The 12,833-nt window shown below is 43.1% G+C and overlaps 2 protein-coding genes across 5 annotated transcripts in view; both read left to right on the top strand.

The window, feature by feature from the left end:
* Positions 1–5,812, top strand: part of znf1119 (zinc finger protein 1119) — a 12,760-nt gene extending 6,948 nt beyond the window's left edge. For all 4 annotated transcript variants that reach the window (XM_087245739.2, XM_087245741.2, NM_001328035.1 and 1 more), the window contains 1 exon segment: positions 3,994–5,812. In XM_087245739.2, coding sequence (XP_087101865.2) covers positions 3,994–4,727 — 734 coding nt within the window. In that variant the 3' untranslated portion in view covers positions 4,728–5,812.
* LOC101886275 (uncharacterized) lies at positions 5,320–12,833 on the top strand. The gene is given in 6 exon segments (XM_088649876.1): positions 5,320–5,335; positions 9,588–10,015; positions 10,093–10,185; positions 10,272–10,420; positions 10,499–10,677; positions 10,790–12,833. Coding segments are annotated over 6 exon segments (1,206 nt in total). The 3' UTR covers positions 11,131–12,833.

The raw sequence follows: 12,833 nt of genomic DNA, 5'->3' as shown, positions 1-12,833 counted from the left end.
AATTTCTCTTCTGCAAATTATATATATATATATATATATATATATATATATATATATATATATATATATATATATATATATATATATATATATATATAATTTAGCTTGATTCTTTTAAAAGGCCACACATGGTGAAAAATCTAGTTTTCAAACTGTTTGGACAGACGTGTGTAGGTATAGTGTATAGACCGTCATATTGGGGTGATATAAACACACCCAGTCCTTTTTTTTTTATTTAACAACATAAAAACAGTGGACCAATTGGAGCGGTTTTCAGACTGACCGCAACTTTACGTAGGAGTGCGGTTCCCCCGCCCACCGAATTGATTGACAGCTGTATATTAACATGTTCTAGGAGTCACGTGTATAATCAAATTAACAAGTCAGGATGAGCGCAAAGCAACCGGGAATAAACGATCCGTTCAGTTTGCTTGGATCATCAATCATCATCTATTGTGATCAAGAAGAGTGATTTTTACAAGTTTAAAATGTTTTAAAACAGTGCACGTGTCTAATGAATTACAGTGATTTATTTCAGCTTCACTATATCACCACAGCCGCATGTCAGAACAATTATGTTACGCCTGTCTTGTGACGCAGCCGAGGGAGATTAAGGCACGTAGAAATGGTGGGCAGGGAGGACTAGCCTTAAAGGCACAGTACCCCAAAACCGCCACCTGGTGCAAAACGGTATGAGATAGAATTCTATAAAAGGTGTATTAAAAAACCTAAAGGGTGTTTTGAGATAAAACTTTACAGTTACAATCTAGAGGCGCATAAGACTCATCTTAAATCTGAAAATAGAGGTAACCTTGGTGCCCTTTAAAACACGAAAGCAGCGCCTATCAGTTGGTGTTTTTCCATAAGATACACCTTTGTCAATATTTTATTTTATGTGTATAGTCTTTAATGTGCTTTTTAATAATTTTATTATTTTCAAAGCAGCATTCAGATGCGAATTTATATTTGAAAACATGGCATGAGAGCGATGCACGTGTTAGATGATTGCATTTTTTTTTTTTAGCGCAATCCATTCCTGATCCTTTGCATACCTCGGAAATGTCTTCAGTAAAGCTGTACGGGTCGCTTACATATCATATGAAAACCACTTCTTGCAAAACAGACGCTTTACACACATAAATACTTCTGTATAAATGTTTATTACTAACTTTTCTATGAACAGGATTTGATTATAACTGCAGATCAATGATCAGTGCGAAATAGCCTACTGTAACATCTGTAATTATATTAAATAAATGAATATATATGAACACATACAACCCCTCACAATCTCTGATGTGTTACAAACTACAGAACAACTCCACACAGCAGACATTTCATCCTTATTTAGGTTTAAAACAACATAAAATATAGCCCACAGTCAGAGAAAACCTCTCATCTGTGTCTGTAATCCTCAGCAGCACGTGTAGCCTCTGTTAGAGAGTAATTCCATCATTCCCAGTTCATATTAGTCCAAAAGGTGAAGATAAAAATTGAAATAAGACAGTTTGTTCACCCATGCTGAAGAAATAATGTGCTCCTTTTTTCCCCACTTCTCCTTTTTTTCGAGCTTCACTCTGGCGTTTGTCAGTGTCTGACAGGATCGGGTTTTAAAAGCACGTCAATAATCAAGCACACGTTATTATCACAAGCTCAAGAAGTTTGATATTTTAAATATAGACGCGCGTTAAACGCAAGCAAGAAAGCAAAACCGCTCGTGCTTCAAACTGGCATGTAAAAAACTACGAGGCACATAGATTCTGCTCTACTCCATGGCTTTGTGGCTGTTCATCAAGATGATGACTAGGTTTGTTTGAGCCTGGATCGACCATGGCTCAATATTATATGAATGTATAACTCCACTGTAATTTCTTAGCTCGTCAACTATGTATTTTAAACGTGGTGGGTGTTTTGTTTTATTCTGGCTTGTTGCTTAAGTGAATGACGTATCTGTAAACCAATAGTGTTCAGTTGCGGGTCTAGCTCCGCCTTATGGTACCCTTTCTCATGTTTGGTACCCTTTCGAAAACGTGCCAAAAAAGTGGTATAGTACGGTTCGGTACGCCTTTTGACAGTGGAAACGGCCATAAAAGCGTACCAAACCGAACCGTACCACTCAGTGGAAACGGGCCAATAGGTGTTTAACCCCCAAGGGTCGAAGAACACGTATGCACGTTTTTGATGCATCTTCTCATAACGCCAAAAAGAACTTAAATTACACTTTCAGTTTTGATCGTACAGATAAGATCAATATGTCAATTGAATCTGTTAAGTGTCTAGTTTTTGTTGTGCACATTTACAATGACAACAAACGTGTGTGCTTTTGCAAAATAAGGATAATAAACAGTGTAGGCATTCTGTCTTTTCTTTCTCTGCGAACTGTTTTTGGAAATGTGTCAGTAAATTGCACTGAAACTTCACGAAAACAAAACACAAAAACATGAGATGCATATAGATGTTCACATTTTTGAACTTGAGGATTTCGCATGAAACGCGCAAAACGCTCAATTTGCACCGCGTTATTTACGTGTATTGAGCCATTCACACCACAACATTCGCATCAAAAGGAAAAATTGCAATTTATTTCAGGCCGTCAGATTTGAAAACGGGGTAAAATAATACTGATAATAATAGTACGGGGAGAAAACTTAACAAGAGAAACAAAATAAGAATCTGGGCAAAGAAAACAAAAACTTTTGCTTCTTACCGACTGAGCGGAGGGGTCAAGGGAAATTGGCAAATGTAGAGGTGTGGATGTGAAAGTTGAGGGCGTCAACAAACTTAGCCGGTGAGTCGCAGCTGACTCCATGCCAGTGAGATAAATTGGTAAGTTAATTTTGTTCAGGACACACTGCACTGAAGACTTTGCCGACGTCACAAGCACTTCAGTAATAAGACAGCAGTCTTTGCCCTGTTGCTTCAATACATACTTTTGCTTTTTGTTTCTCAAAGCCAGTCATTAAGTTTACATTGCTCGTCTTGACCCGGTTTCTCTACTCGTTTTCCCGCACTACAGTTCAGTCAACTTCTCTTTCTTCCGCACACCACATCATGCTGCCCTCTTTAACTCTTCTCCTCTTCCTTTATACTCTCACCCATTTCCTTTTTGCCATCCCATGGGTAGAGACCAATTAAACAATGTGGAGTGTCATCACAGAAAACACCACAATCATAAATGCATGATTATATGCTGTCATGGCTTTGCAATCAAAAAAATGTTGTTATAATAGAGCCCAATGGCGAAAAAACAGCCATGAATATAACAAAAAGGGAGTAAATTTGCCCAGAGTGTATTGATTTTTTTTTTTTTTTGTGTTATTTCAAAGCATTTTCCCATAATATGTCAGAATAAGATGTCCCCAAATATCAGTCTATTTGCTGGAACAGTGAAAGTTTTGGCCCTCAAAATGGATGAAAATAACCCAAGGTGCATTTTCAGCCTTTATGCAGATGCTGTACAGGTATGTCTCATGTCTGTGTGACAAATATTTAGCTGTTTGTTAAGCTGTCACCCCTTAACTTTTTTCTGATGCGTTTACCAGTCAGGCACAGAATGAACAAGTATTCCCTGTCTGCTTTACAAATTTTGGAAAAACATTTTGTTGTAATTATGAATAAATACGATTTAAAACAGGCCATTTACAGCTTTAAAATCTCTGTTATCAATATGACCAAAATGACTTTTATGATCAATTATGTAAGAAACTCTGAAAACTGGACTGACACAGTTTCAAATTACTATAAATTCTATGTTAAGCGTCTTTGACACAATTTACATTGTGACAGCACTAGATAAATAAAGATGAATTGAATTCTATCTGCTTAAATGTGGACCAAACAATATGATCTGATTTATTTTACATTTAATGTGCTTCAAAATTACAGTGTGTGTAGCCAATGTTTCCTGTGTCTTTTCACTTTTCAGCTTTTGATGAGTTTTTAAGACTTAATGAAAACGAATGTTTTTTTATTTTTTTGAATTATATATTTCAGACCTAATTGAAGAAATTGAAGGGAGTAAAGAGGAGGAACATCATGTCAAAATTGAGGAAAAAACTCATGTAAAGACTGATGGTATTTTGAAAAGGAGAGACAAGAATCGTTTCATCTGCACTCAGTGTGGAAAGAGTTTTAAGAAAAAAAGCAATCTTAAGATTCACATGATGATTCACACTGGAGAGAAACCATTCACATGCACTCAGTGTGGGAAGAGTTTCAGCCTATCATCACACCTTACTCAACACATGAGGATCCACACTGGAGAGAAACCATTCTCATGCACTCAGTGTGGGAAGAGTTTCAGCCAATCATCATCCCTTAATCACCACATGATGATCCACACTGGAGAGAAACCATTCACATGCACTCAGTGTGGGAGAAGTTTCAGCTGCTCATCATCCCTTAATAAACACACGAGGATCCACACTGGAGAGAAACCATTCACATGCATTCAGTGTGGGAAGAGTTTCAGGCAGTCATCATACCTTAATAAACACACGAGGATCCACAGTGGAGAGAAACCATTCACATGCACTCAGTGTGGGAAGAGTTTCAGCCAATCATCACACCTTAATAAACACATGAGGATCCACACTGGAGAGAAACCATTCACATGCTCTCAGTGTGGGAAGAGTTTCAGCCAATCATCATCCCGCAATGTACACTTGAGGATGCACACTGGAGAGAAACCTAACAACAGAATTTTGCATGCTCAAACTCTAGTGTGACCGCAGCTTCTGTGTGGGATGAGTATCAGCAACTCCTCAAACCTTAATGAACACATGAAGATCCACACTGGTGTGAAAGAGTATATGTGCTTGAGTGTGAGAAGACTTTTCCTACAGCTCCAAAATTGAAATTGGACCAGATGATTCACATTGGAGAGACTGTACAAGTGTTCACAATGTGACAAGAGGTTTAATCAGTTAACACCTCTGAAAACACAAAAGTGGATTCACACTTGAGAGAAACTGTACAGATCTCGTCAGTGTCTACAGAGTTTTGCTCATTTCTGAATAATGTTTGAAAGGGCTGAGTGACGTATACTGTTTTCCAACACTCCTACACTGCAGTAGGTGGGGTTGTGAGTGTGTTGCGCTCCTCTCATTTACCGTAAACACAATATTGGCGGCTGAGATAAGAACAGTTTCATAAACATCTGGCCAACAGCACCTCTGCAGCTTAAAATCTCTTTGCAAGTGCGAATACTTCTGTACTCTACTCTCCAGTGTATTCATGTAGCTAGTGTTGTTTTGGATGATCTCTGTTTTACTCCCTGAATAAGAAACATCACTGGGAGGACACCGCACATCAATGAAGATGGAGCTCCAGGAGAGTTAGTTTGATGTATACCAGGGCCTCAAGTTTAGAAAGCCCATTCAATTGTCCTGTGTTGCAGCTTTTATTAATAAAGTTTCTTTATTTTTAGGTTCAAGATTCTTTCTAGTTTACTACATTTACTTTTTGGAGTAGAATACAAACTTGATGAATATTTGATGATTTAGGCAGAGCAACAGGTATTAAGTTTTACAATATTAATATACTGTGATAATCCCATGACTCAAGATTGGATGCCTGTATTACTCATCAATGGGTATATAAAAGTTGTTATGCTAGCTACCCCAGGATGCTGTGGCTACTCAGGAGTCTTCATGTCAAGACCTGCCATCCCATTGACTCTTTAACATTATGGCTTTGTTTTGCATTACTTATATCATGTAGTTTCAAGTTATTATCCCTAGACATTTGTTGGTTGCTTTGATTGATTGTTCTATGAGTTACATTTTATAATAAATAATTAGCATTTAGGCTATTTTGTTGGCTCATCTTTCTTTTATGTTGCGACTCAAACAAGCGGGTCATAACACTTTGTAAAATGTGTCCAGTTGTATCCGAGATCTTGTCCTTTCAGTCATGACCATAGGTGCGAGTAGGAACCTAGACTGAGCAGTAAATTGAGAACATTGCCATTCGTCTCTGCTCCTTCACCACAACAGACAACCATATCTACTGCATTACTGCTGCCGCTGCACTGATCCATCTTTAAATCTCACATTCTCCATTCCTCATGAAAAAAAAAAAACACAGGTACTTTAACTCCATTTGGGGTAAGGACTCTCCTCCAAACTAAAGATGGCCACCTTTTTCAAGTCAAGCAGCATGGTTCCCCTTCGGATGGGAAACTTCAATGTTATAAGTGGATTTTAATCCATGAAAGGGGGATTTCGTTTTAGAAAGCCAATTGTATGAAAGAGTATATAACGGGCCAATGAAATGCCAAATGAGTTGGCAGCGTAAGCTTGTGCACCTGAAGCTTATTGCCAATTATCTCCACATATAAGCACAGGGAAAGCAAGGAAACGCCATCCTTTTCGCTTCAGAGACTATTACAGCCTTCTGAGAGAGTCGATGAGGGTTCCTCCTGCTGTGATCCAGCGATTTCGAGCGAACAAGAGCATTCTCCCGGTCCAGAGTGTGTGCACACAGCGGCAGATGGTCGAGCTGGGTTTCTCCCTTGCCTGGCGTTCCTTGGGTCCAGTCCTCCAGAGCGGTGCGTATAAAGTTGCAACTTCACAAAAAGAGCAACACAGTCGTGCAGCATGTCCTTTTCAGGATGGGGCTCCGACCGTGAGTTTCTGGATGCAGTGGTTTCCTGTCCCCGGATGATGGGCACGAGCACTGCGTTGCATGTCTGGGGTTCCAGCATGTTAATGCGGTGCTCGCGGGCAGTTCATGTCATCATTGCGATGCCATGACTGTTGCGCGGTTAAGATCGCGGCTAGCCTTTACAAAAGGGCGAGCCACCCCAGCTGTCCTCTGCACTGCAGTGGGCACTCGGGCAGATCTGAGGGTTCCAGTGGGAGGTAATCTGTCACCTCCGGGCCCGCGGACCTCCCGCTCCTCCAAGCGTTCCATCCAAGCTTCGAGCGGAGGAAGCGATCCGTCTAAACAGATGGTAGCCTTACGTTAGATGACACCGGGGACCAGACGTCCACTGCTACATCGGAGGGTGGGCTTTCATTGTCCTATGAGCAGGTGAGTGCTGTCAAAATGGATACTGAAACGGACATGTTAGCCGTGCTTTCGCGGGCTGCTTCGGCTGTGGGTTGGAGATGGTTTGTCCCCCGGCTCCGCGGCCGGACCGACTAGATGGGTGCTACGTAGAGGACCAGAGGGCTAAGCCTTCGAAGCCTCTCGTCCCCTTCTTCCTGGAGGTGCACAATAGGCTCACCCAGTCTTGGAGGGCAATTTTTTCTGCCCGTGCTGCGTGTCCCTCCGCCCTCACCACTCTTGACGGTGGAGCGGCTAGGGGGTATGTGGCGATTCCTCAGGTCGAGCGTGCGATTGTGGTCAGTCTTTGTCCGCATGGCGCCTCTTCTTGGCGGGGTCCGCCTCGTCTCCTGTCCAAAGCCTGTAGGTTATCTGCCTCCCTCGGAGCTAGAGCTTACAAGGCTGCGGGCCAGGCTGCTTCCGCCTGGCACGCGATGGCCACCTACCAGCGCTACCAAGCGCAGGCGCTGGCCGAGCTGCACGAGGGTGGGTCTAACCCAGGCTTGTGAGCTTTGCACCGCATCCGACTATGCTCTTCGGACCATTAAGTCCGCTGCGTGTCCCAAGCTGGCCTGTTCGGCGACACCGTCTGTGAATTCACCCAGGAATTCAAGGCGGTGAGAGAGCAGTCTGATGCGATGGCCCCTTTGGCTCGCGGGCATCCGCATACTCAATTATCTCGACGACTGGCTGATTTTAGCCCACTCTCGCAATTGATTATGCATAGAGACAAGGTGCTCCGGCACTTCCACCTGTTGGGGCTTCAGGTCAACCGAGAAAACAGCAAACTCACCCCCCGTGCAGAGGATCTCTTTTCTCGGGCTGGAGCTGGACTCGGTCACCATGGCAGCGCGCCTCTCCAGAGTTGATGGAGCTGATGCTGAACTGTCTGAGAGAGCTCGACAGCAAAAAAGTAGTCCCACTGAAATTGTTTCAGAGGCTCCTGGGGCATATGGCATCCGCAGCCGTTGTCACGCCACTCGAATTACTCCATATGAGACCACTCCAGCACTGGCTTCACGATTGAGTCCCCAGACGCACATGGCACGCGCTCACCGAGTCTCTGTTACTGGGCTGTGTCACCACGCCCTCAGCCCTTGGAATGACCCCTCGTTCCTACAGGCCGGAGTGCCTCTAGGACAGGCGTCCAGTCATGTTGTTGTTTCAACAAATGCTTCCAGCACGGGCAGGGAGGCTGTGTGCTGTGGGCATGCAGCTTCGGCCTGTGGAAAGGAACCCAGTTGCATTGGCATATCAATCGCCTGGAGCTGTTGGCAGTGTTCCTCGCTCTCCACCACTTTTTTTTTTTTTCAGGTGTTGGGGCAGCATCTTGTGCTGGTCAGGACGGACAGCACAGCAGCGGTGGCGCATTTCAACCGCATGGGGGGTATTCGCTCTCACCGCATGTCTCAGCTCGCCAGCCGTCTGCTCCTCTGGAGTCATCCGCGGCTGAAATCGCTGCACGCCATTCACATTTCAGGCAACCGTGCAGCCGATGCGCTCTCACGGCAGCCTTTACGTTCTGGAGAATGGAGACTCCACCCGAGTCTGTTCAGCTGATATGGGCGCGATTCGGGGAAGCCCAGATCGAACTGTTTGCTTCCCCCGAGATCGCTCATTGCCAGTTGTTCTTTTCCCTGACCGAGGGCTCTCTCAGCACGGATGCACTGGCCCACAGCTGGCCTCTTGGCATGCGCAAATATGCGTTTCCCCCAGTGAGCCTGCTCGCACAGCTACTGTGCAAGGTCAGGGAGGACGAGGAACAGGTTGTTGGTTGCGCTCCTCTGGCCCAACCGGACCTGGATGTCTGAGCTCTCCCTCCTCGCGATGGTCCTCCCTGGCTGATCCCATTGAGAGAGCACCTACTCTCTCAGGGACAGAGCACCATCTGGTACCATCGCCTCGATCTTTGGATCCTCCACGTGTGGTCATTAGACGCAAGGAAGACTTGGGTAACCTACCGATTGCGGTGGTTAATACCGTCACTCGGGCTAGAGCCCACTGCTCGAGCACGCCCATGCCCTGAAATGGAGTCTATTCACTGAATGGTGCGTATCTCGCAGAGAAGACCCACGAAAATAACCAGATCAGCGTTGTGCTTTCTTTATCCCGAGAGAAGCTGGAGAGCAGGCTGTCGCCCTCCACACTCAAGGTTACGTGCCTGTCATCTCCGCTCTCATGACACGGTGGCTGGCAGCACTGTGGGAAGGCATAACCTCATCATCCGGTTCCTCAGAGGCGCTAGGCGAATTAATCCACCCCGCCCCCCTCTCAGGCCCTCTTAGGATCTCGCCCTCGTTCTCACAAGCCTGCATCAGATCCCTTCTATCCTCGACTCAGTATCTTTAAGATTTCTGTCCTTGAAGACAGCTCTTCTGGTCGTGTTGATATCGATTTAGAAGGACGGGGACCTGGAGGCATTTTTTGGTCAGTGACTCGTGCCTATAATTCGGGCTGGCTTACTCTCACGTTCCTGAGACCCCGCCCAGGATATGTGCCCAAGGTTCCTACCACACCGTTAAAGACCAGGTAGTGAGCCTGCAAGTGCTGCCCCCGGCCCTATTCCTACTTTTTCCAGTTCTCGCTTTGCATATTTGTCTGGACCGCACTGAGAGTTTTAGATCATCTGACAATCATCAACAATCCATGTCTGTTCCAGGACTGTGAGAGTTTTATGGATGCGCTGTATGGAATACATAGTGGCATGTCCAAAAAAGTGAGCATGGAGGTCACAGCAACAAAATCAGAGTTTGGTTGTGGCAAAGAAGTTTTGCCAAAGGACTGCCTTGCTATTTTGGAGGCTGCATTCAAATATTTCCAGGCCGTGATATGCAAAATTCAGGGTCCAGGAGCCATCACAGGGGACTGTTTGACTAAAAATGAACGGCTGCTCATCCTGTACTACCTGGAGGCTGTTATCATGCTAAAGCTAGTCCAGCGGCCTGGAGTAGTGACACACATGACTGTAAGTGTTTGTTTTTCCCTACATTGTCTTCTTTGTTCTTATATGCTTCATCAATGTGCAAAACTGTCTGTTTGCAGGTTGAGGATTGGGAGGGGAGAAGCCGGATAGAGAATGGTGTCTGTGTTGCAGTGAAGGAGCACAAAGTACCGTTGTCACACGAACAGGAACTTGTACGTTTATATTGTCTTTTATATCATAACATCAATAAATATATTTTGTCAAATTTAGACTTATATTTGTCCCTTTCTCTAATTAGTGGTTCGACTTGTTCTTCAATGAGGTGCGGCCAGTAATACTGCAAGAAAACCGCACTGGTGACGATGTGGCAGCTGATTAATTTTTTGTGTCAAGTAGTTGGAGATCCATTTATGATTCCTCCAACGACTTAAAAAGACTACATGACAAGTAAGCAACATTACATCTGTCTAACTCTAAATGTTCATCCGTCCACATTTTGCCTTCTTACGATGCCTTGTGTTTCAGATACAGTCTCCCCAGTGTGATGTGTGGTGATGCCCAGAGAGCATTTGAGGCAGCAGCACAAAACCTGTCAGAAGTGAAGAGAAATGTGGTGGTAGCTGAAAGGAACTACATGAGGAGAACATCTTCAGATCCGTTTCTGGCTCTTAGTGTGCTAGATCAGCTCGCTGGGGAAAAAAAACGTAAGCATCTAACAACTGAGATTATCCTTATTTTTAAATTTGCAACCCACAGCCTTGCCTTTCCTTCCTTCAATATTTATTTTTACTATACTGATGTGTTTTTTGTTTCTAGAACACTTTGCTGGACAGCAGCCATTAGAGTCCAAAATAAACTGCTGGATGGACAAACAAGGTTGGACTTCAAACGTCCCACAGGCTGCAGTGGTTCTGAAGCAGTGGAAGCTCGTTGCCAGGTTGGACTTGGTCATCGACAGCAGCTTTGTGAAAAAAATGATTTTGTCTCAACGCTGGAAAGGACTGACTGTCAGGCCCGTCCCTGACAAGAGCGATGGTGTTTTCACCAAAAGACCCTTTCAGATCAGGGAGGTTGTCTGTGAATACCACGGCCAGCTGGTTAGCCATGGCAATTGCTTCGATAAGTGGCATCAGAGCTGGCAATTTGTTTTTTTATAAGAACAAGCAACATGAAGCCATGTGCATTGACGCACATGAAGAAAGTTGCCAGTGCCATCCCATGAAGTTCAATTATGGTCGCCTGATACGTCACTCCAGCAAAAGAGCCAATATCCGGCCCAGGCTGTATGTCCTTAATGATAGAGACATCATTCTCTTCATTGCTACAAAAGACATTATGAGTGATGAGGAGTTACTCTATGATTATGGCTCAAAGAGGAGATCTTTTGCCGGGAAAGGACTGGAATTGGACTGGATGTGAAACAACATCTTTCCATTCCCCATACTCACTCACTTCTAACATGTCCAACTCCCAAGTTTCCACCTGTGGCCATGTTCTCTCCTCTCTCTCTGGACTCTGGACAACCATTACTGCTCTTCTCACCCTGAAGTACTCTTTCTGCACTGCCAAGCACCAACACTGCTCTCCAAATAGAAACTTGGTTGTAATAGGCTGAATGAGTGGGCCTTACAAACCATTCACCTTTTCTTCCAGAGAATTGTATTTTCTCTTACTGGCTTTTTTTGCACTCTTTTTTTTCTTAAAAGTTTTCCTTATGGAATAGTGAGAGTGTGAGTAGGCTACTCCATATTCTCTCCTCTCTCTCTGGATTCTGTACAACATGTGGAATTACAGCCTGGTAAGTATGCTTAAACTGCTCTTAACCCTCCCTTCCATCCATCTTCAAGTTTCAACCACATTATTGTGCACTTTCTGGTTGTCGTCTTCTTTTTGTTTCAGATTACCGAGGCTTTTAAGGTCAGCAACCAAGGACCTCAATGCTGAGAATTAACCAGGACTGTTAATTCTTCAAAGCAAGCTATAGTATATTCATCCTAGGATTCACTGCTATTTTTCATTTAAGACATCACCTATGTTGTCTTTATGTTGTTTGATTAATGTTCAGATTTTGTTCATTTGTTTGCACTTGTATGTACTGGAAGTAATTTAGTTTCTTTAGTGTAATTATTTGATATTACTATTATATGTAGATGACCTTTAAATTGTTCAATCACGGACACTTCTACCTCCATCCAGTAGAGGGTGCTGTTGTCTTAAAACAGGCCGTAGTGTACATATTAAAGAAGTTTTTGGTGAAGGTTTAGCGCTAGAAAAGGAAAGGACTTTGGAGTGCTCTCTGTTAAAACTATCGTAAAGGCAGTCAAAAAGGTTTTTCTCACATTTAGCTCCTGGCTGATGAAGGGCACAAGGTAGTTTATATGTTAATCAGTGAAATTTAAAAAGACTGTTTATCTTGAAAGTTTATAGTTTGTTGCCATTGTTAGTGTTATGCAATTCAAATTATTTAGACTTATCACAATACAGGTAAATACATTTATATTTTATGCCTGTACAGTTAATTTGAGACTGTAAATGTGTATTTATCAGTTTATTGGCTAGTTATGAGCATTTGTTTAATGCAATTTCAAGGATATGTGTAATGAATATTATTTGTTTCTTTTATTCAGCTCTTACGATTATTTATTTTGAAGATTAAAAACTATATAAACATCAGTCCCTGAGAGTAAAGTGCATCTGTTCAGCTGGGAATGCTACATATACAGTCTTCTACTGTGCCGTTATTTCACATACTTCTTAAAAAGTTGCAGAAATGACCCAGAGTCACAAAGTTCTGTTTCAGTGGATTCATATTATGCTTTTTAAACAAATTTTTATTAAATAAAAGTAATAAAATAACTAA

Source organism: Danio rerio, chromosome 4 (assembly GCF_052040795.2).
Source record: "Danio rerio strain M-AB ecotype USA chromosome 4, GRCz13ab, whole genome shotgun sequence".
Lineage (NCBI taxonomy): Eukaryota > Metazoa > Chordata > Actinopteri > Cypriniformes > Danionidae > Danio > Danio rerio.
Note: the sequence above shows the minus strand (reverse complement) of the source record. Positions and strands in the feature narration are given on the sequence as shown.